The sequence below is a fragment of the Trachurus trachurus genome (genome assembly GCF_905171665.1).
Source record: "Trachurus trachurus genome assembly, chromosome: 21".
Taxonomy (NCBI): Eukaryota; Metazoa; Chordata; class Actinopteri; order Carangiformes; family Carangidae; genus Trachurus; species Trachurus trachurus.
The window spans coordinates 20,563,035-20,582,262 of record NC_139899.1 but is presented as its reverse complement, the minus strand read 5'-3'; the positions used below and the strand labels follow the sequence as shown (position 1 = coordinate 20,582,262).

Here is a 19,228-nt window from a genome sequence, read left to right as displayed (position 1 = left end):
ATTATGATTATTTCCAACAGAGTTACGTATGTAATGCAAAGGAAATTAAAACTAAACGTATGTTTGCTCGTAAATGCCTAAGCAGTATAGGCCTTTATTAGAATAATTGAATACTTGATAAAGCTTAGAATTTATAATAATTTACAAAATATTTCATGTTTTAACTCCACACAAATACATGAGATAGATTTACCTTTATATTACATTCAGAGTCATAAATCTAAAAGTTGCTTCAATTTGCTTGTTCCACCAACAAGAACAAGTGTCCTGGTATAAGTATAAAGTGACTATAAGAAAATTCATATTTATACTGATTCAGAAAATTGATTAATACTTAGGAGACATTATCAAAAACATGGACTAGAACAGAAGAACTGAGACAAAGCACTGACATGAAAGGACGTCACAAATTATTGGAGCTGCATCAGCACAATTATAGAGTTCAAACACTGACGTGATAACAGTAAAAAACACATAAAGCAGCAGCTTCTGGGTTCATCTCATTCCATGAACTGTCCTGCCATAGTCTGCTATCACACCATGTGTGCCTGCATAGAGAACCTCAGCAAACATAAAGGGAGAAAGGGAGTGAAAACAGATCCAGAGGTACTGACATGGCGATCAGCGGCGGCTGCATCCGGAGTCTCACAGGTGTCCTGCGAACAATAGCCTAAACTTTCTGAACAGTTCTGAGTCAGGATATTAAAAAAATATAAAACAAATGCATAAAAAAAGCCTTGTTTTCCTTGATCGGGGAGAGGATTGGGGGATAAAACAACTAGATTCAGTCAGCAAGACTTCCAGCTCGTCTCTGAAAAGCTGCATGACGCGCTGCGACTCATCTCTAAATGTCGATGAGGTCGTCGCCGCTCTCATCGCTCTCCACAGTCAGCTGACGGGTCCACCACTTCTTCACCTCTGACCCCGAGGAGGCCTCATCGTTGACAGGGTTCATCTTACACACTATGGACTTGACACTCGTGCGACCTGACACAACACGCACAACATAAACAGACACACGCATATTACTGTACAATCTGCCTCGACATTTTTCCACTACTGCATCAACAGCGCGTTTACAGTACTTAACATAATCTCCACACATTAAAATTCAGTTTAACAGAACGTCTTCAACAGAGCGCATACGACTTGCAACAGGCGGCATACATAAGCACACACACCTGCAGGAAGCTGCCACTGACCCACTTTCCTTCGTTTCCCCAGGTCTGAGGAGTCCTGCCTGTAGCCTCCTCTGTCTGACAACGTGGGGCTCAGTAGCTGCTGGAGACCACTCATCTAAACAAAGAGGAGACATCTTTTGTTTTACCATTGCAAACGCACACCTGCAGATTGTATGATGCGGTTGCTGTACATCAAGCTGTGAGCTGGTGAGAGTGTGTATGGAGTCGTGGTAGGTATGTGGGGCTTTACCTCAGGCTGCGAGGGGTTGTCTGGGTTGTTAGTATTGTGGTCTTCACTTGGCACGGTGGTCTCGATGCTGGGGGGGTTGAGGAAACGGATCATCTCCTGCTGCTGGCTCACTCTCAAGCTGTGGATGATGCTACACGACTGCTGCTGCTTCTATAAGTGCACGCAGACACGGAGTGGTCAGTGTGTGTGTATGTGTACTGTATGTCTGTGTCTAATGTTTGTGTGTGTGTTTTCTGACTAACCGCCCGCATGCGTTTGAGGCATTTCTTGAGCCACATGCGTATGGTCTGCTTGGCAACCTCCTCTTCAATGGTGTACTCCAGCTGTTCCCTGGCCAACAGCTCCTCCAGCTGGAGAGACTTTCTAATGTCCACTGAGCGATATGAGAGCATGCTGTATGTTTACACACACACACACACACACACACATGAACAGTAAGCCAAATATTAAAACATCAAGCCAAAACAGAGACACATATAAAATATATAAAAGTCCTTAACATCAAAAAAAAAGAAAAGAAAAAATCAGTAAAAACACACACACACTTATAAAAAAACAGAATTGTGATGTGACTGACTCTACGTTAATCTTCACACACTGTATAAGAGCGTGTGTGTGTGAGCTGTGCGTGCTGCTCCACATTCACCTGAGCACATCATGGAAGGTCACATCTCCTCCGCTGTGAAGTCGCTCCATCTCATAGCACATGTGTTTAAACAGCAGCTTGTCTTTGTCCAGGTCCACCTCCAACCTGCCTCTGAGCAGACGGAGCAGGAACTTCACCCTGGACGTCGGAATCACGCCCTGGGGAGACGGTCGGAGAGGTCACGGTGTCATCAAGTCTGTGACCTGACACTTGGATCTTAAACTGATAAATTAGACCCGATATATTACAGCTCAATTTATGAATTTTTTAGAAATAACCACCTCTGCCAAGGATCAACTTCCTGTGTTATGCTATTGAGTTTTGGCCAGAATAGTTTTTTCAAAAGATTATGTCACAGTGAGCTTGACCTCACCTCTCATTTGGATATAAAACATCACCACTTCTTCCTGTTACATATGTGTGTTAAATTGTGTCATAATAAGGATGTGAATCTGTGTTTTTGTGGTCAAAAATCTCTTTGTGGGTGTTGACCTTTGACCACCAAATTCTAACCACTTCATCCTTAAGTTCAAGTGAATGTTTGTGCCAAATCAGAACAAATTCCCTTGAGGTGTTACTGAGATATCACAAGAATGGCAGGACGTTTCTGACAACCTGAAAACGTACAGTAACGCCTCCAGTCGTGTCTGTCATCGGGACCGAGGTATAAAAATGATTTTCATCATAAAAGGGTCGTTTTAAAACCCTGTAGTCATGCTGGCTTTCTTTTGAGCTTGAGAGTATAAACCCTTAATGGCCTTTTTATGGTTTTTCAGAGGTGGGAGGGCTCGGTTTGAAATGGGATGTCAGACCGCAGGTAGACATAATTACAGGCAGAGCTGAATATGGATGGGCCGGGACCAAACCAGCTACAGTATGTACGGAATGGATGTACTGGCTCCTGCTTCTATATGTTATAACTGCATGTGTTTGTACAAAGAATTGAAGAAAAATGCCACATCCAGATGACATCATGGATAAATAGGAGGGGGGTCTACATTTTTAATCCAGCACCCACTGTTCTAATTACTTTCTCTCCTATTATTCAATGCCAAACTCCGTTCCCTTCAGCCCTTCTCATTAGCTTTTATGCAGCTTTTATCTTCTCTATATTATCCTTTGCTCATAGCCATATGATCGTCGTCCTCTCCCCTCCGCTGTGTGCTCATCCTCTTCCCCACTGCTAATTTCTCACCTCCCGTTTGTCATCCACCATGTTCCAGATGATTTGGAAGTGCCTGAGGTCATTATAGCTCAGCAGCTGGTCCTCCTCGGTGGAGTAGAACAGAGAGAAGTTCTCCACAATGATGGCTGCAGAGACAGACAGTGACATTAATACTCAAAGATGTACATTTTCCAGAGTGGCAATATCTATGTATATACAGTATATGTTCATTGTGTAATGCTTCAATCATCTGTGTTTGTGTAGCAATAAATGCAAGTTGTTCTGCTGCCCTTTAGAAATGTTACATCTATTGTATTATGCTATGAGTTAACCGCCAAGGCTTCTGGGAGACTGAATGAATCATGATATTATAATATCAGGTTGACTGAAACCCAAGCTGTTTGAATAAATAATTTCATTACAGAGTCTCAAGCCACAAAGACTCTCTTTCACAACAGATTTTTACTTGATTCTCCATTTCATCTTTCATGCAACCATAAATCTTCCTCATGTCGCTGTTTGTGTGTGAATTTAGAGACACTTGTTCATGAAGACTGTTCCTCATAGGAGTCGGGTCGTAGATCTTATTAAGTATCTGTGGTTTATCGCTCACCATCTGTGTCTTTCCACACTAGATTACAACCCATAAAAAAGTGAATAATAAAGATACAGTGCGTAAGACCAAGACAATGCACACTATAGATCACTGAGTTTGATGGTTTTGTTGCTATTACAAATACATGGTCACATGACGTTTGGTCACTCAGGAGGTGGTTGCACTGATTCTCACTCATTCTCCTGTAAATGCTTGCTTTAAATTAGAGGTTAGCCCCCCATAATATGACTGTGTGAACAAACCTTTCACCCTACGATATGACTTACCAACAAGTAGGTTGAGCATGATGTAGGCTATGATGACATAGAAAGAGCAGAAGTATATAAGAGCTCCGGCTAAGTTGCCACAGTCGGTCTCCCAGTATCGAAGTTTATCCGGGGTGCAGAACGGTGGCTGCACCTGGGAACAGAAGGAACCAGAAAAACGAGGGGTGATAAAACAAGTGTTCCCTGAAATGTTACAGTAAAGAGTCACTTATGCTAAATTACAAAAATGCATATTTTGTTTTTACACAGTGATAACAAAAATTTTCACTTAGGCCATTTCTTTGGTAGAAAGTAGACCTGGTGAGAACTGCTGACAGTGAAGTTTGCTAAGTACCTAAAGCTATATAAACCAGAGTCACTGTTAATTTTGCTGATAGAACCACTGACAATAAATCCATTCACCTCCTTTGTACTGAGAATAAGCAGAAAATTGAGTGAAAGCCCTTTCAGGAAAATATAAAATATAAATAATACGCAGTGCTTTGCCAGATTGGGAATAGATGGTCTACTTCATTGTCTATGGGATCGTGTGCTGAACTTGCAGTCCATCTTACCATGCAGTCATGCATGATTTTATTCCAATCTTCCCCTGTAACAATGCGGAAGAGTACAGTTATAGCCTTCCCCGCTGTGGAGAAGTTGGCATGCCTGCAGTTGGAGGAGACAGACAGATTCAGACAACTCTACAGAGATGTGTTTTAGTGGATTTAACACATTCATTATCAGCATTATAGGGGAAATACACGTCTTACCGGTTAATGTTCTCTCCATATTTCACAGTGCCAAAGAGAACAACGCCGGCAAATGCGTAGCAGAGGAGAAGGAGAAACATGCCCACGATGATGAAGAAGCTCTTGTACATGCTGACGACCACAGTCAACAGCAGCATCTTCAGTGTCACCTTATTACATGAAACACACCCAGACGGACGCAGTTGTCATTATTATAATCAACATTATATGATTGAAAATATGTTTTTATCAGCAAAACATACTCACATGCTTCCCACATATTGTGAAGAATCTGAACACAATCACACATGTGCCCATCATATAGGTATATGCATTCTAGAGGGGAAAGCAATATGTCAAATATACATTTTATCATATATTGTATATGCTAAAATACTTAACATTAGAATTCCTAAAAATGTTCCTTTAAATCAACAGTGTTTTACTAACCAGCAAGGAAAAGTGCAGCACTATCCAGATTACACCCAGGGATGTGACCAGCAGGTCGTAACGATTTCGTCTGCTCTGCCAATAACCCGCCGGAGTCATGGCTATCAGCTTCATGGTCACCTGGGTAACAGCATCAAGGCTTAACATTAGAGACAGACTTGAACACCCAGAGGAAGCAATCAAATTAAAGCCTTATAAGTGATGGATGAGCAGACAGGAAGACGTGCTCACCTCCAGGACGAATATAAAGGTGAAGACCACTGATATGGTGGCGAGCGGAAATGTTACTTGATCATCACCTACATCCCACTGGAGAAAAGAGAGTCACACATGTGGGTGTGTGATATTTTCCTATATAGCACATTCCACAGTCGATAAAATAGAAGAAGCAGACAATCAGTAAAAAAAAAAAATGAAATGATGTAAGGCTTTACCTTGACTGACAGCAGCACTGACTGTGCCAACACCAGCACAGCAATGCCCCGTTTAAAGAAGGGATGCTGAGTAATGTCATACATCTTGGCCCGGAAACCACCGTTCTCTGTTAGTTACAGAAAAATAACAGATTTACTTACATTTGTGAAGGATACAGTATAAGAAGAAAGAAAAAAGCACAGTGCCAGTGTTTGTTTCATCAGGTCAGCAATCAGGCAGTGGTCTTTGCACTCAGATCTGTGGCAGTGTACCGTGGTGTCCTGCAGATGGCACTCATGGACCATTTGGGAGTTATGATCAGTGTGATCCTGCTGCAGATTTAATACACATTTATTCTTGTTGATGCATCTGTATCAAGCTAAGGTCAATAATGAATAAGGAAACTAAGGCTTGGTTTTAAAATGGATAAGGGTAGCTGATGTGATTGGCCCACCTCCACCTCCCTGGATTCAACAGTTTGTTGTACTGTACATGCACTTGTGTTTCAGGTTTGTGTTCAGTTCATCTGTGACTGTTCCAGCTTGAAGTCAGCTGTGATAGTTTATCCTTGTTAGAGGAGACACTAGTTGTAAGTCCTTGTCACAGTTGTCCCTAGCGTTCCCCTCAAAGCAGGACTTTAATATCTAATGAATGTAAAACAGAGATTTAACAACAGGCAGTCACTCTGGTTACATACTGTATAACTACTGACCACTGTGGCAGCTTTTTGCAAGTACTAGGACATAGTGAGTAAGGGCTGGCTCGCGCTGTAATGATCTGCCAGTAGTGAGCGAGTAGTGCCGGTGCCGAGGGCCTCTGGATGCGGATCAAAGTCGGGTTGATACTGCTGGTGGCAGCGGTACTGCTGACTAAAACCAGAGCCATTGATTTTCTGTTAGTTCTCAGCCTCAGCTCTGCCAACAGGCGATTTCCCACACAGCCTTCAACTGTTCTCACGAGCCTAATCACAGAGGGAGGACCAACAGTTTAAATGTACAATATTCCCATGATGAATTGAAATCAATAGTGTTAGAATGTGTGTAAAATCTAAGTAGAGTCAGTATAAAGCATTTATCCGGTTACTACCTGTCCATTAATGTGAACTGACTGTAAATAAAGCTGTTAGTTTACTTCAACAGAGGTGTGGAAATTCATTTGGTTAAATACATTTCCAGTGGAAGGGGGCGACAGGTATGATTCAGTGTTTGAGCCGTTTGCATTATCTGTCTTCCAATTCAGTTTTTTCATTACCACTGCTAGTCATCATTTAGGTGTCATGATGAATCCCCTGAGGGATCAATGAAAAACAAGGACTATTAAATATGGATTAATCACGCAGGTGCTGCTTAACAATGCACAGGCACACACACACACAGGCACTCACACGCTGCATGATCAATCAGGAGACTGAGGCAAAGACGTGACTTCCATGATGTTGAGCTTGATGCTCCATCTCTACAGAACGATTTCCAAAGCATTGTCTGTATGTGTTTGTGTTTTATTATGAGCGTCGGCACCTGGGCGAGGGGGCAGGTGGAGAGGTTGAGCTATTTTCAGTCGACTCTTCAGATCCTCCCATCTCCTCTGGTCCACTGTTAGCAGAGCAGTGCCCTGGTGATGGGACAACACATTAAAATCTGGTAGGGTGGTGTATTGACCGGTCTGCTGGTCTAAAATAAATATGCCCTGCAGTGACACTTAAGTTGTATTTGCACGTGTGGCTGTTACCTTGTTCTCATTGAAGTTGGCGATGACGACTCCCACGAACAGAGTGAGTCCAATCATGCATCCCAGAAACACAAAAACGTGGATGTAGATGCCATGGATCTGCAAGCACAGAGGCAAATAAACTGAGCTGAGCGTCATTTCCAGTCCTGATATATAATACGAGACACTTTGATGGAGAGTGTTAGAAAGCCAAGATCAGGTTCAGTACCGGTCCGACTCGATGAATTATGACATCTCGGACCTCCACCCAGCCTTTGAGTGACAGCACTTCAAAAAGAGCCAACATGGCATTTCCTACATTGTCGAAGTTAAAATTACGAGGGTTGGCCCTGGAGATGGACAGAACGGATATATCAGTCACCGGCAGCATAAAAAATTCAATCTTAATTCAAAGCGTAATAAAACAACACTCTGTCGTACCAGACTCTCGGTACCCAGAAACCTGGCTTCTTCTCCCCGGGCCTCAGCTTCAGGTTGAGGTTTTTGGAAACACTGACGTTTATTCGGAAGATACCGTAACAGTCCTCCTGTAAGCAACCACACAGACAGAGAAGTTGTTTTACAATGCTGTTATATAGTAAATGAGTACAAAAACATCACAATAATGGACATTGTGTATTTGTTTTTGCCTAACATATCAGAACTTCTTACATTGGAGCATTAAGAAGTGTTAATAATTTGAGGACGTGTTCTCCAAATTCAAATTGGAGCATTATAGTAAGTCCAGATCTCACCAAGAAATTTTGTGAGTATTATGTTTTTATTATAATTAGGAACAATAGTCAAAATTACAAAACTGAGAATCAAATTGTAATAAAAAACTACTATAAATAGTCTTTTTTTGTGTATAATACAAGCTGAATTATTGATTTGACTGGGGGAACACCTTCTACTAATACAGCTTGTGGTTCTCTGCAGGGAGTGTGCTGTGGGAGTGGGGAGGTTTAGCAGGGAGATTATGTTTCTTGCTGTACCCGTTTAAGGATATGGGGGTCGTTGCACTTGGCAAGCTTTCCGGCAAACAGTTGAACTCCAAAGCTTGCGAACACCAGCATTAGTGTGAGGAGCAGAATGGAAACCTGCAGGAGAATCAATCAAGAGTTTAAGGCAGACAGTTCAACATAATCCAAGCCTGAAAGATTAAAGCGCAAGCTGAGGATGGCAGGCAGCTGTGGACGTAGGAACACAGCAAGGAAAATCCATGCCAGACCCAGTGAGACCCAGAAACTATGGAAAGTTTCTGATAATACTGTATAATACAAATCTGGAGAAGAAGGTAAAAGGTAAGCAAAGCCCTCAGTTGGCAAAGAATACACAATTCAATAAAGGAGAGTAAAATGCATTTGTGTACAAATCCTACTTGAACGATATTGCCATATGAAATGAATCATGGACATTTTCCTGCCAACCGTTTTCAACCTCCTTTTTCAAAGCTTTTTTACTGCTATTTTCTGAACAGTTGCTTTCATGTCTTATCTCAGCAAATTTCAAGCCATGATAGTTCCCTTTTTTTAAAATGCTGCACTGAAGCGTAATGTAAACAAACAACTACCTGCCAGATAAGGAAAACACAGCTAATGCTTCATTATGTAGTCAATGAAGATTCTCATTATTTCCGAGACTATTTCTCAGATTATACAGTCAGAGATAAGATTTAAAAAATGCCGTGAAAATTACTTTTATTTGCATGTCAGAGGATGCCTGTAGTGCATATTATCAGCATGTCACATGAATTTCAATTTTTCTTAATTTTTAACAGGTAGAAACCTCTCTCTGTATCTGGGGGCTGAGTAAATTACTCACTACCTAAATATTACATGTAAAAAAAATACATAAATCTGAAGAACTTCATAGTGTAATTGCACATGATCACTGACCAGGAAAATCTCCTTGAATCCTTTAAGAACCTCCCGCACCACCTTCCTCATCTGGGGTACCAGCTTGAAGATCCTGAGCGGACGCAGGCAGCGCAGCATCATCAGCAGCTGAGCCCCAGACTCAGGAGGGACGTCAGGAGGCAGCCAGCACAGAAAGATCAGACTCACCTGCAGCAGCCACACGGCAGAGTGGGGATGGAAAGGTTAAACAAAGAGAAATACAACAATAACAAGCTATTTTTGTTTTCCATCCCAGAATAGAATAAGTGAGGCAATCAAACTGAATGAAGTTAGTCACTGGCTGCTATGAGATGTGATTGCTCTGCCCTCTAGGATGATTCATCCATTAAAACAATATCAACTAGACTTGAAATGAAATGGCCTTAAATTCGATGATGTTTCTCACAAGATAGATAAAGATGTCCATGACTCCTCCAAAGTCTCGGATGACAGCCGTGGGGGTGAAGAACAGACCGTCGGCCATGATCTTCAGGTTGAGCTCGATGCTCATAAAGATCACAAACACATACTCCCCAATCTGAAACAGACGTTATGGTTTTAACAGCAGCAGAGCATCTATGTCAGGCGATTGAGCTTTTTTATGCAGCGATCACTCCATGTGCTTTTAGTACCTGCAACGTGGGGGCGTGCATGACCCGAGTGAAGGGTGATTCAAACATCATGGAGATGCAGGAGCAGATGGTCACTACGATCATCACCCAGTCCAAATAGGTGACCAGGCCTAGAAGATCGCTGCAAGCACACACATAAATATTGTTACACAAAAACATGCAGCTTTTCTCTTTTTTTGTTTTACACAGAGAAAAAAAAGTATGTTCAGAGTAAGTAGGTCAGCAAAGCTTTTGGTTTGCAAACCAGCAAATACTCATAATTCAAGAACAAGTTGCAGAAAAAGAGGGAAGGGGGTTATGTGAGGAGAGATGCATCAGAAAGTGAGAGAATAGATCTCTGTGTGTGTGTGTGTGTGTGTGTGTGTGTGTGTAGCTGTCTAATCTGTTCTACAGTAGGACCCAAGTAAAAAATCCTCCGGCACAGAGAGTATCTCATACAAAGAACTGCCTCTGGCTTTAATAATCAGAATCTGTGCTTGACTGAATTACTATCAGGTTGCATAATGGGTGAAATCTATTTCACAGCTCTTCATCTCAGAATTTTCCATTCCTTACCACAGTTTTTAGGAAAGCACAACAGGCAGGTAATAAGATACAGAAATAATAAGTGTGCCGCCGCTGTAGAGCGAGTGGATCAATAGAGAGTGAGGGAATCAATAATTCATCACACTTACTACAGTTGGTGGTATTTGGTGTTCTTCACTGCTCCTGTTATGGGGTCAGTTTTGGATCTGGATATGAATTCATACAGAGAAAATTAGTGTCAGCGTTTTGACAAAAAAAGATACCATATGCAGTTTTTCGAAGCTGCACAACAGGGGGTAAATCTAACTCTTTAATATGCAGTAATTTTTTTCCTATTCTGAAGTCCGCAGTGTTTATTTTGTGACCACTTGTTGCTGTACTGTAAGAGACTGCAGAGTGAAGCCTGCATATACAATTTACATTACTATAAATGTAAGACTGATCTTACACATTGAAGCGGGCTCGAACAATCATCCTGCAAAAGTTCCTGAAGCGGTGCTCCCGACCCACAATGAAGAGAGGCTTATCAAAGTAAGGATGGTTTTCTCTCAACTCCTCCTCCTGGACTTTTCTAAATAGGCCACACAAACACAAATATAGACAAACACTAGTTACAGTAGGATGCAGCTAAGCAGTGATGACGCACTTCACTTGTAGGTAATTTTCTACAATGTCAGAGGCTCGTTTTATGTGTGAAAACCTTTTCATCTCAGCTTGTTCTTTCTTTTCTTGGATCATCTTGATCTCACTGTCCTCTCTCTGGGCGTTCCTGTAGCGCACAGTACTGGAATGCTGTGTAAGAGCAGACATGAAATGTTGAGATTGTTTACTACAAGTATCCAGCACAGTATGCTGTATTTGTCAGTGTGTGAGTGAGTGTGTGTGTGTGTGGGTGTGTGAACTCACATCCTGGGTGAGAGTTTCCAGCGACTTCCCTCGGCTGATCCTCTGACTTGTGGAACCATGTCTAAGTGATCTGCAGATAACAAAGAAGCAGAGTATCAGAGAAAATGCCTAGAGGTATCACACAGTGAGACTGCACTTGTATGTGTGTGTGTGTTTGTGTGTTCTGACAGACCTGCGCTCTTGCCGTATGTGATGCTGGACACTGAGTATGGAGCGCTCTTTGGTTGGCTGGCCCTCAATTGATCCACTTAGCATACGCTGTCTGGTACAAGCCCTGGAAAACACAAACACAAGATTTTTTTTTCTTTTTTCTGCTCATGATCAATAATTGCGATTAAATATATCAGTGTGTGAGTGCACCAGCTGGCAATTAAAACACAGCTGGATCTGGTCCATATTCCTGTCTGATAAACCATCCCCTGCCTACTTCAGTCTGGATTCAAGTACGTGGTGATCCAGGGAGTCACTCCAGTCATTTCATTACTAAGTGTATGTGTATGTGTGTGTGTGTGCGCTTCTGGCTCCATGCAATGCACTACTGATACAGTGGGCAACGTCAGTATGTGTAATTTAGTCATTTACGAAGACTCTGAGTGATTACATAGCTATTGCCAGTGTGTATGAATGAGTGCCTGCTTATGCTGGACTGTGTGCATGTTTGCCTACGTCGGTGCGACTGCGAGCCAAATTGTGCTTTTGCGTGAAAGACGGCAGGCCAGACAGAACGTGTTATGACTACTAATACGCTGTCTATCTTTTAGACTGACAGAATAAGGTGGGTGTGGGGGGGTGGGGGTGGCAGTGTGGGAGTTGGGGTGGTGGTGGTGGTTGGGGGGGGCAGATTGGACACGGTGCAGGCGAGCTAATCTACACTTAGTGCCAGCTCTGCCATGCTGAACAGCAAATTATCCATTTACTTCATCGCCAGAGTAAATGAGTCTGAAGTGGATCGGCGTGTGTGTCTTTGTGTGACACGCGTGTGTGAAATACAGAAGCAACAATACCAAAGCTGTTATAGCAGAGATGCAGCTAATATCCATCCATCCATCCATTACTTATACCTATACTTATCCTTATCGCGTCAAAGTGGAACCAATCCCAGCTGACATTGGACGAAGGCAGGAGACAGACACCCTGGACAGGATGCCAGTCTATCACAGGGCTATATCTATTATGCATAGACAATATTGGTTTCACCCACACAAAGACTGGGAGGGTTTAATGACTGTGGATGATGCATACTAAACACATCAAGTTATGCTCTCCAAGGATGTTGTCAAACGAAACTTTTTTGAAAACAGCCAATGGCCATAAGAGAGCAGCAGATTAAAGCTGCAGATCAAGACGCCTACGGTAGATACAGCACATTAAAGGAGCTATGTTAGCTAAACTATATGGAGCTAAGTTTTTCTGTAGCTACATAGCTAGCTAGCTAGCCCAATTCTGACCAGTACCAATTCATGTATTATTATCTCTTGTATTGTAAATAGGCTACAACAATGGCTGAAGAAGCACTTTCTTAGACTATTATATAATATATCTGTTGATGTAGCGATAGCAAACCTTCAAATGTCTCCTTTAAAAATTGGATTTTCAAGCATCTAGGTTCTTGATACCTGTTTTTTTTCAGCAGTATTTCAATGTGATTTCATTGTGGAGCAGGTCATAAATACGGCAGTCTTATACCAGCAACCTTTCCTTATTGTTAACGTCGATGTCTTTTGACCTGCACAGCGAACACAGTGAGGAGAGGATGTGTCTTACCGCAGGATTTTATTGATAGTAGTTTCTTTTTCCAGGAGGTTACGAGCTCGGATACTAAATATTGACCTGCGAAGCTGAGAGAGCACATAGAGTGTGGACATTAGCTGGGAATTAAATTGAGTGTATCATCCAAAACACGCACGCACACGCACACTCACACATACACACACACACATGGACAGACAGACTTATCCTTCACATCGTTTTTTCTACAGCTAGTGTATTTCTTATTGCTTTTGTTTATCTACTAGGTGTCTAGTCGGGGCGATGGAGTTATCACCTTCATACCCACTTCCTGTGTGTGTGTGTGTGTGTGTGTGTGTGTGTGTGTGTGTGTGTGTGTGTGTGTGTGTGTGTGTGTGTTTGGGGGGGTAAAAGAGACAGAGTGAGTTAAAGATCAACCGTGTGAGTACCTTTTGGTCGATATACTTGTTGTCTTCGATGGCTGATCGTTTGGAGTGGTCACAGGAGGAGGATGAGGCGGAGGGAAGACGCCGGAACAAACAACTGGTGTCCTGCTGCTGTCGATCAATGAACTGCTTCATAAAACTCTCCCTAGAGTACACAACAAACAACACGTACAGGCAAATGTGATCAATTTTAATGCATGATTTCCAACTGGAGAAATCTATATACTTGAAGATGCAAGAATAACCACAGTGGTGCAGTATATCTTCAAACCATCTCGGTTCAGATTCAGCTGCAGAATATGTCACTGGAGGTACTTGCTGCAGCAGAAGCAGCCTGGCAGATGGGCTGCAGAGGGGGATTTCTGAGAGAGCAAAGGACCCAGCTGTGTACTAATCAGCAACTAAATGATAAAATTGATTATGAGGTCCTCTGTGTTGGACACAGTTCAGCTCTCCTGCTAACTGCTCTCTGCTAAACACTGCATAAGACACAAAAGGCCCTCTTACACAATATAACTTGTTACACTTCCTGGGAACAGGCCTCAGATGTTTATCTCTTCTACTTTACTTAAATAGTGTCACAGCATTAAAATATCTGCAGAACATTTGCTGTTGATGTGATGTGTAATGTTCCCACAGTAAATTTGCAAATCTACACTAAACAAAGCTAATCAAAGATCTTTCTTTAATTTTGTCATGGCTGTAGGTCTGTTTAGGTGTGGGGGTGGTAAGTAAGAAATGCAAGATGAATCAGGTAATGAACACTTTTGACAAGTAGACAAAAAACAACAACGTCGATCATCCTCCGGGCACAAGTCTAGTTACAGACACTCAATAGAGCGTTTGAGCCAAGTTTGTCCGCTTTCGTGTACCGTATTCAAAGATGGCGATGCAAAATGGCAGCCTCCGGTGGGTGCACCGGCCACCTATGTCTTTGTAAAAAACTCATTGTAAGCTATGAGACAGCTTTCATTTGTATGCGATTGTGATTAGACTTCGGTAAATACGTAGAAAGCAATATTTGATTTTTGCTAATAAAAGCCAAATAAGTTACACACTGTCCCTTTAAGTGTTACATTAAAATTAGATACCCATTTGAACTTTACTTTAAAGTTCATGAAATATAAAATAAATGTGAGTCTGCCTGTGACAGTACCTGATCCTGGGCACAGTGAAGTCAGATGGGAGCTTGGAGATCTTCACCATCTGAGGTCTGTTGGGGAACTTTTCAAAGATCCTGAGTCGCAGAGGGAGCTTCTCTTTGGTGTCAGCATTGGCTTCACTTTGCTTGAGCTAACAGAGGGAGGGAGAGAGCCGGTTCATGCACAGAACAGCAGAGCAGATAAGATACAGCAAAAAGGGGGTAGAGTCAGCCATGTGTTGAGAATAAAGAAGAGAGGGATTACAAATGGAAAGAAGGACACAGTCAAGTTAGGGATGTGGGAAGGCTTGGGATTTTGAGAAGTACATGAAATTACCTTGGGAATTTTTTTAAAATTATTATGAGGAATAACGCGAGACCGAGTCTAGTTTTGGCAGAGAAAAACAGCAAATGCAGAGGTTTTTTACTTTGGCCTAGAGAGTGCAGCTTTATATTTCTGCCTGATGATGGCAGCAACACACTTACCTATGACACACGCACACCACACACAGTACACACAAGCACATTTAGGATGAGATCCCACTTACTTTTAGAAAACAATGGAGAAAGCAACAAAAGAAAAAAGAAAGATTACTTTGGAGTGGTTAATGGAGAAAAGAAAAGGTAGCGACAGTTAGAATAATGTGCATGGGTGCAGGCCTGTGCACTGTGGCACAAGGCTGGAGAAATAAAAAGATGACAAAGGAAAGAAACCAATTATTTCCATTTAATTACATATGGCAGAGGCTGATTGAAATTCCCCTGCAGGTATTCTCTGTCTGGGTGCCTGGAGATAACCCCTGATGCATTGCAGATTAGGTCTAGAAGTGAACTGCATTTGGTGCATTGGTGAATGGCAGCTTATCATTCAGAGCAGACAACCGCTGTGAATCATATTGACTGGGCTTGGTGAACGTTTCTCTGTCAGTCATGGTGCCCGTCTACCAATGAAAACGTCCCTCCATTCTGTTCCCCTGTATTGGTATTTTCTGCCAGTGCTTGTCTGACTGAGAGCGACCGAATGACTGGAACAGAACAGCCTCTCGTTTTTTGAGGGATAACAGCCGGGGGAAGGAGAGACTTGACAAAGGGAGGGAATGGAAATCTGTCTATCCGTTTTTCTTTTTCGAGCAGACTAAAGTGTGGGAGTTCCTTTTTTGCCCTGAGTGGGTGAGTGGTGAGTGGCACACTGTGAAGATGGAATTATGCACCAGCATTTGCTTGCCTAGGCTTTCTGTCTATATTCTGGCTCCCAAGATAGCAAGATAAGAGAGAAAGAAGCAGAAACAGAGACTAAAATAAGTAAAAGAAAGAAGTCAACAGAGGGAAATGGGTAAAATAAATGAGAAATGAAATATAAAATAATAATTAAACAAAACTTAAGGGGTGATTAGAAATAGAAAAGTGGGTTTTACACTTTTTTTTTTTTTTTTACAGTGTATCTGCAGCCACACAGAACAGATAGTAAAAACTGCAAGCTTCTTTCTTGTGCTGCGGTTCTCAGTGAAGTTGTAGAAAGTGCTGCAGTCATCTCAAATAGTACCTGTACATTTGGATGCTCAAGCAAAACACACACACACACACACAAACATACAGTGCAGAATTAATATGGACCCCTACTGTTCCCAAAGGTCCTAATCAATTGGGCCAACTCAGCGAGATGTACAGTTTAGCCAAGGCTCTCCAGCCTTATCTGCAGCAGTATCCCATTACAGCAAAACTTTCTCTGCCATCTACTGCCCTTTGCTCCTCTCTCGTGTTCATCCTCCACCTCTCAGAGAATTTGCTCTTCCCCTTCAGAGTGAGGATCTGCCCACATCTCTTTATACAAGACTGCCCCGGTCTCAGAAATCTTCGTTACAACTTCAGATTATGCTCATTGCCTCTTTCTCCCTCACTGATCTCACATTTCTCCTTCCTATTACTTATCTATTTTTACCAAAAGATGGAAAAGGAAGAGTGGCGGGGAACAGGAACTGACTTAGACACTGAAAAATGAAATACTATTAAAACAATTTCCTCATAAATGGACCAGTGTAGTTTGACTGAGGCGCGCTTATTCATGCACTTCAATTTATCTGTTTATTTATTTACAGTATCTGCCACGTCTGGGGACCCACCTGCTGTGAAATAAGCAAAAGATGCACTGAATTTAATTTCAATTCACCCCGGGAAATCAAATCAGAGCTCAGTGTACCGTGGATCATTAAGAAGCTTTTGTTTGCGGAAGCACTATCACCCTTCATTGAAATTAATGTCCAGGAGGCCTATGTAACAATAAGTATTCACTGTACTACCAAAACAAATAGTTCCCCTAAATACTGACATGATGTAAGGCTGCTTCTATAAAAGGTTCACATGGTGAGTGGGTGCACCAATAATATGCCATAGATCACTATTAACTGTATGTGCTAACACATTGGACCCTCAGTCTCATCAATATGGAGGATCAATCCAGCACACATTGGACACAAGCTGAGGAACAGAGCACTTAGCAGTGAAATCTGTTGTCTACTGATTTCTGTGTTTTATGTGCTGCTGCATCAGGGAAGACAAATTGCTTTTAGCTTTATCAAGGTGCACACAGGACAATATAATCCATGTAGATACATTGTATATTTATAATGCAGTTAGTCTAGTTAAACCATCTATAATCGATGTTTTATCAACAATGGATCACATGACTACTTGTACCTCATGTAAGAAGGATCACGTTGTACTTTGATTACTCGCAGCTTTTTACTACAATAAGCATTTTTGGCCTCTTTCAGCTCATTGTTTTGGCTTCATAGTTTGCAGCTTCACTGCTTTGGTTGGCACTCGCAGCTCTCATCGACTGTCTATTTCAGCGATAAAGGTAACCCAGTATGCACGACCCATGCAGCAACGACAGGCAGAGATAGCTACAGAACAGCTGGCTAAAGAGCTAAAGAGACAAATACTTTTGTCAAGATCATGGGGACCAAAAGAGCTAAATTGGATTTAATTTGCCTTTTGTCTAATTGGCAATTTTGCTTTCTATCTTCCAGATGTATGAATATGTAAGTGTTTGCTAACATGTTGGAGGTTTGATTTGCAACAGTTTGAGGTTCAAGATTTAACAACAAACAGTATTTCAACATCTATGTGTGCATGTGACAGTCGTGTGTTGTACAGTATGTGTGTTCCACCTGTATGTCTGTTAGTGTGTGTCGGAAAAACATCTCTGTTTCCCTTTGTGTCACAGTCAGTGGTTGATAAATCAAAACTGCTGCTCCGCTTGCCACCGATGAGATTTAGTGTATAGTGGTGTAACAGCGGAGCCGAGACTAATGTGTTTTGCCTTGAGACCCATTCAGGTGACCTGCCACTGCTTCCCCGTCCATTCAAGCCAATTTCAGGCTCGGCTGAGCTAGGGAGCTTTCCGGCCAGGATTTCCACAGCTTTCCTGACCAAGGCCAAGGGGAAGAAAAACTAATGCTAGCCATTAGCATGAGACCACATTCACTCAAAGCTATAGTTAAGACAAGGAGGTGAAGAGTCGGATAAAGAAGGGGTGAAAAACAGCTGGGGGCAAGGGTATTTAACATTTAAAGTGAAAAAGCTTATCTCTTGCAGGGGCAAAGAAGTAAAACCCTGCATAATGATTGGTATTAATACCTCCATGTAACACTTCCATATAATATGATTACATGGAGGATACTCAAGCTGTCATGACAGCTTTATTTCAAGCTATCGGCTCCATCCTTACATCCCTTCAACAACTGATCCTCCAACTATGAGCTAACAACTTGGAAACCACTGATATGATTGAACAAGAAATAACAGGGACAACGTTTCATCTCTCTCAAGCAGTCTGGTCATTTTCAGCATTTTAGCACAAGGCCTGATAAATATCACAAGCACTTTGTGATTGACCATGTGAATATTCGTTTTCCCTCTGTGCAATTGCTCAAAATTCTCCGATCGGTCCTGTGAAAGGGTCCCAGAGGCATGCAAACATAGAGTATGAATATCTGCCAGAGTAGCCAATGTAACAATGAGGAACTGATGAACAGCCGCCCACAAAACTGCTGCCCACACACAAGCTTGTCGAGCGCCTGCGAGGATTAAGTACAGTCTTCTACATTTTACCATTCAGACATCAGAGCCATTCACCAACAAGACCAGACAACAGCCACGTGTGTAAGAGAGAATTTGTCCACGAATGTGTGTGTCTGTGTGATCATGAAATAGCATTAAACTGACACAACCTTCAGCAGCATCCAGTGTGAGTTTCTCTCTTGTTGTGAATCTGTGCTCCCTCAACGATCATATTCACGACCTGACAACAAATAAACTGTAAAAAGGAACCTTGTACATAGAAATTGCAAATCATGTGTGGGCCCTGTCATACATAACCTATTTACACTCCACATCCGGCTAAGTCTTGGTTGGGTTCCCCTGGCCGCAGGCCAGTCCAGCTGTAATACCCAGGGGTGGAAAGAACTGAGAGCGAGTTAGCAGGGTCACCCTTCTCCTCTCATTAGCTGGGTAATGAGCCGTTG

General features: G+C 42.1%; 1 protein-coding gene across 3 annotated transcripts in view; it reads right to left on the bottom strand.

The window, feature by feature from the left end:
- Window positions 1-844: 844 nt before the first annotated feature.
- The window catches only part of nalcn (sodium leak channel, non-selective), a gene marked incomplete at both ends in the record, with an annotated part of 61,116 nt that continues 42,732 nt past the window's right edge, over window positions 845-19,228 (bottom strand). For 2 of the 3 annotated variants that reach the window (XM_083996476.1, XM_083996478.1), the window contains 29 exons: window positions 845-1,037; window positions 1,178-1,296; window positions 1,432-1,581; window positions 1,674-1,824; window positions 2,078-2,235; window positions 3,273-3,388; window positions 4,125-4,257; window positions 4,679-4,772; window positions 4,877-5,025; window positions 5,123-5,191; window positions 5,306-5,425; window positions 5,537-5,614; window positions 5,740-5,846; window positions 7,237-7,330; window positions 7,448-7,546; window positions 7,656-7,776; window positions 7,868-7,974; window positions 8,422-8,526; window positions 9,325-9,492; window positions 9,731-9,862; window positions 9,957-10,077; window positions 10,631-10,687; window positions 10,930-11,052; window positions 11,182-11,273; window positions 11,388-11,457; window positions 11,560-11,661; window positions 13,152-13,225; window positions 13,565-13,706; window positions 14,718-14,854. In XM_083996476.1, the coding sequence (XP_083852602.1) occupies window positions 845-1,037; window positions 1,178-1,296; window positions 1,432-1,581; window positions 1,674-1,824; window positions 2,078-2,235; window positions 3,273-3,388; window positions 4,125-4,257; window positions 4,679-4,772; window positions 4,877-5,025; window positions 5,123-5,191; window positions 5,306-5,425; window positions 5,537-5,614; window positions 5,740-5,846; window positions 7,237-7,330; window positions 7,448-7,546; window positions 7,656-7,776; window positions 7,868-7,974; window positions 8,422-8,526; window positions 9,325-9,492; window positions 9,731-9,862; window positions 9,957-10,077; window positions 10,631-10,687; window positions 10,930-11,052; window positions 11,182-11,273; window positions 11,388-11,457; window positions 11,560-11,661; window positions 13,152-13,225; window positions 13,565-13,706; window positions 14,718-14,854 (3,381 nt within the window). The remainder of the gene's footprint in view (window positions 1,038-1,177; window positions 1,297-1,431; window positions 1,582-1,673; window positions 1,825-2,077; window positions 2,236-3,272; window positions 3,389-4,124; window positions 4,258-4,678; window positions 4,773-4,876; window positions 5,026-5,122; window positions 5,192-5,305; window positions 5,426-5,536; window positions 5,615-5,739; window positions 5,847-7,236; window positions 7,331-7,447; window positions 7,547-7,655; window positions 7,777-7,867; window positions 7,975-8,421; window positions 8,527-9,324; window positions 9,493-9,730; window positions 9,863-9,956; window positions 10,078-10,630; window positions 10,688-10,929; window positions 11,053-11,181; window positions 11,274-11,387; window positions 11,458-11,559; window positions 11,662-13,151; window positions 13,226-13,564; window positions 13,707-14,717; window positions 14,855-19,228) is intronic. The other variant, XM_083996477.1, reaches the window with a different exon arrangement.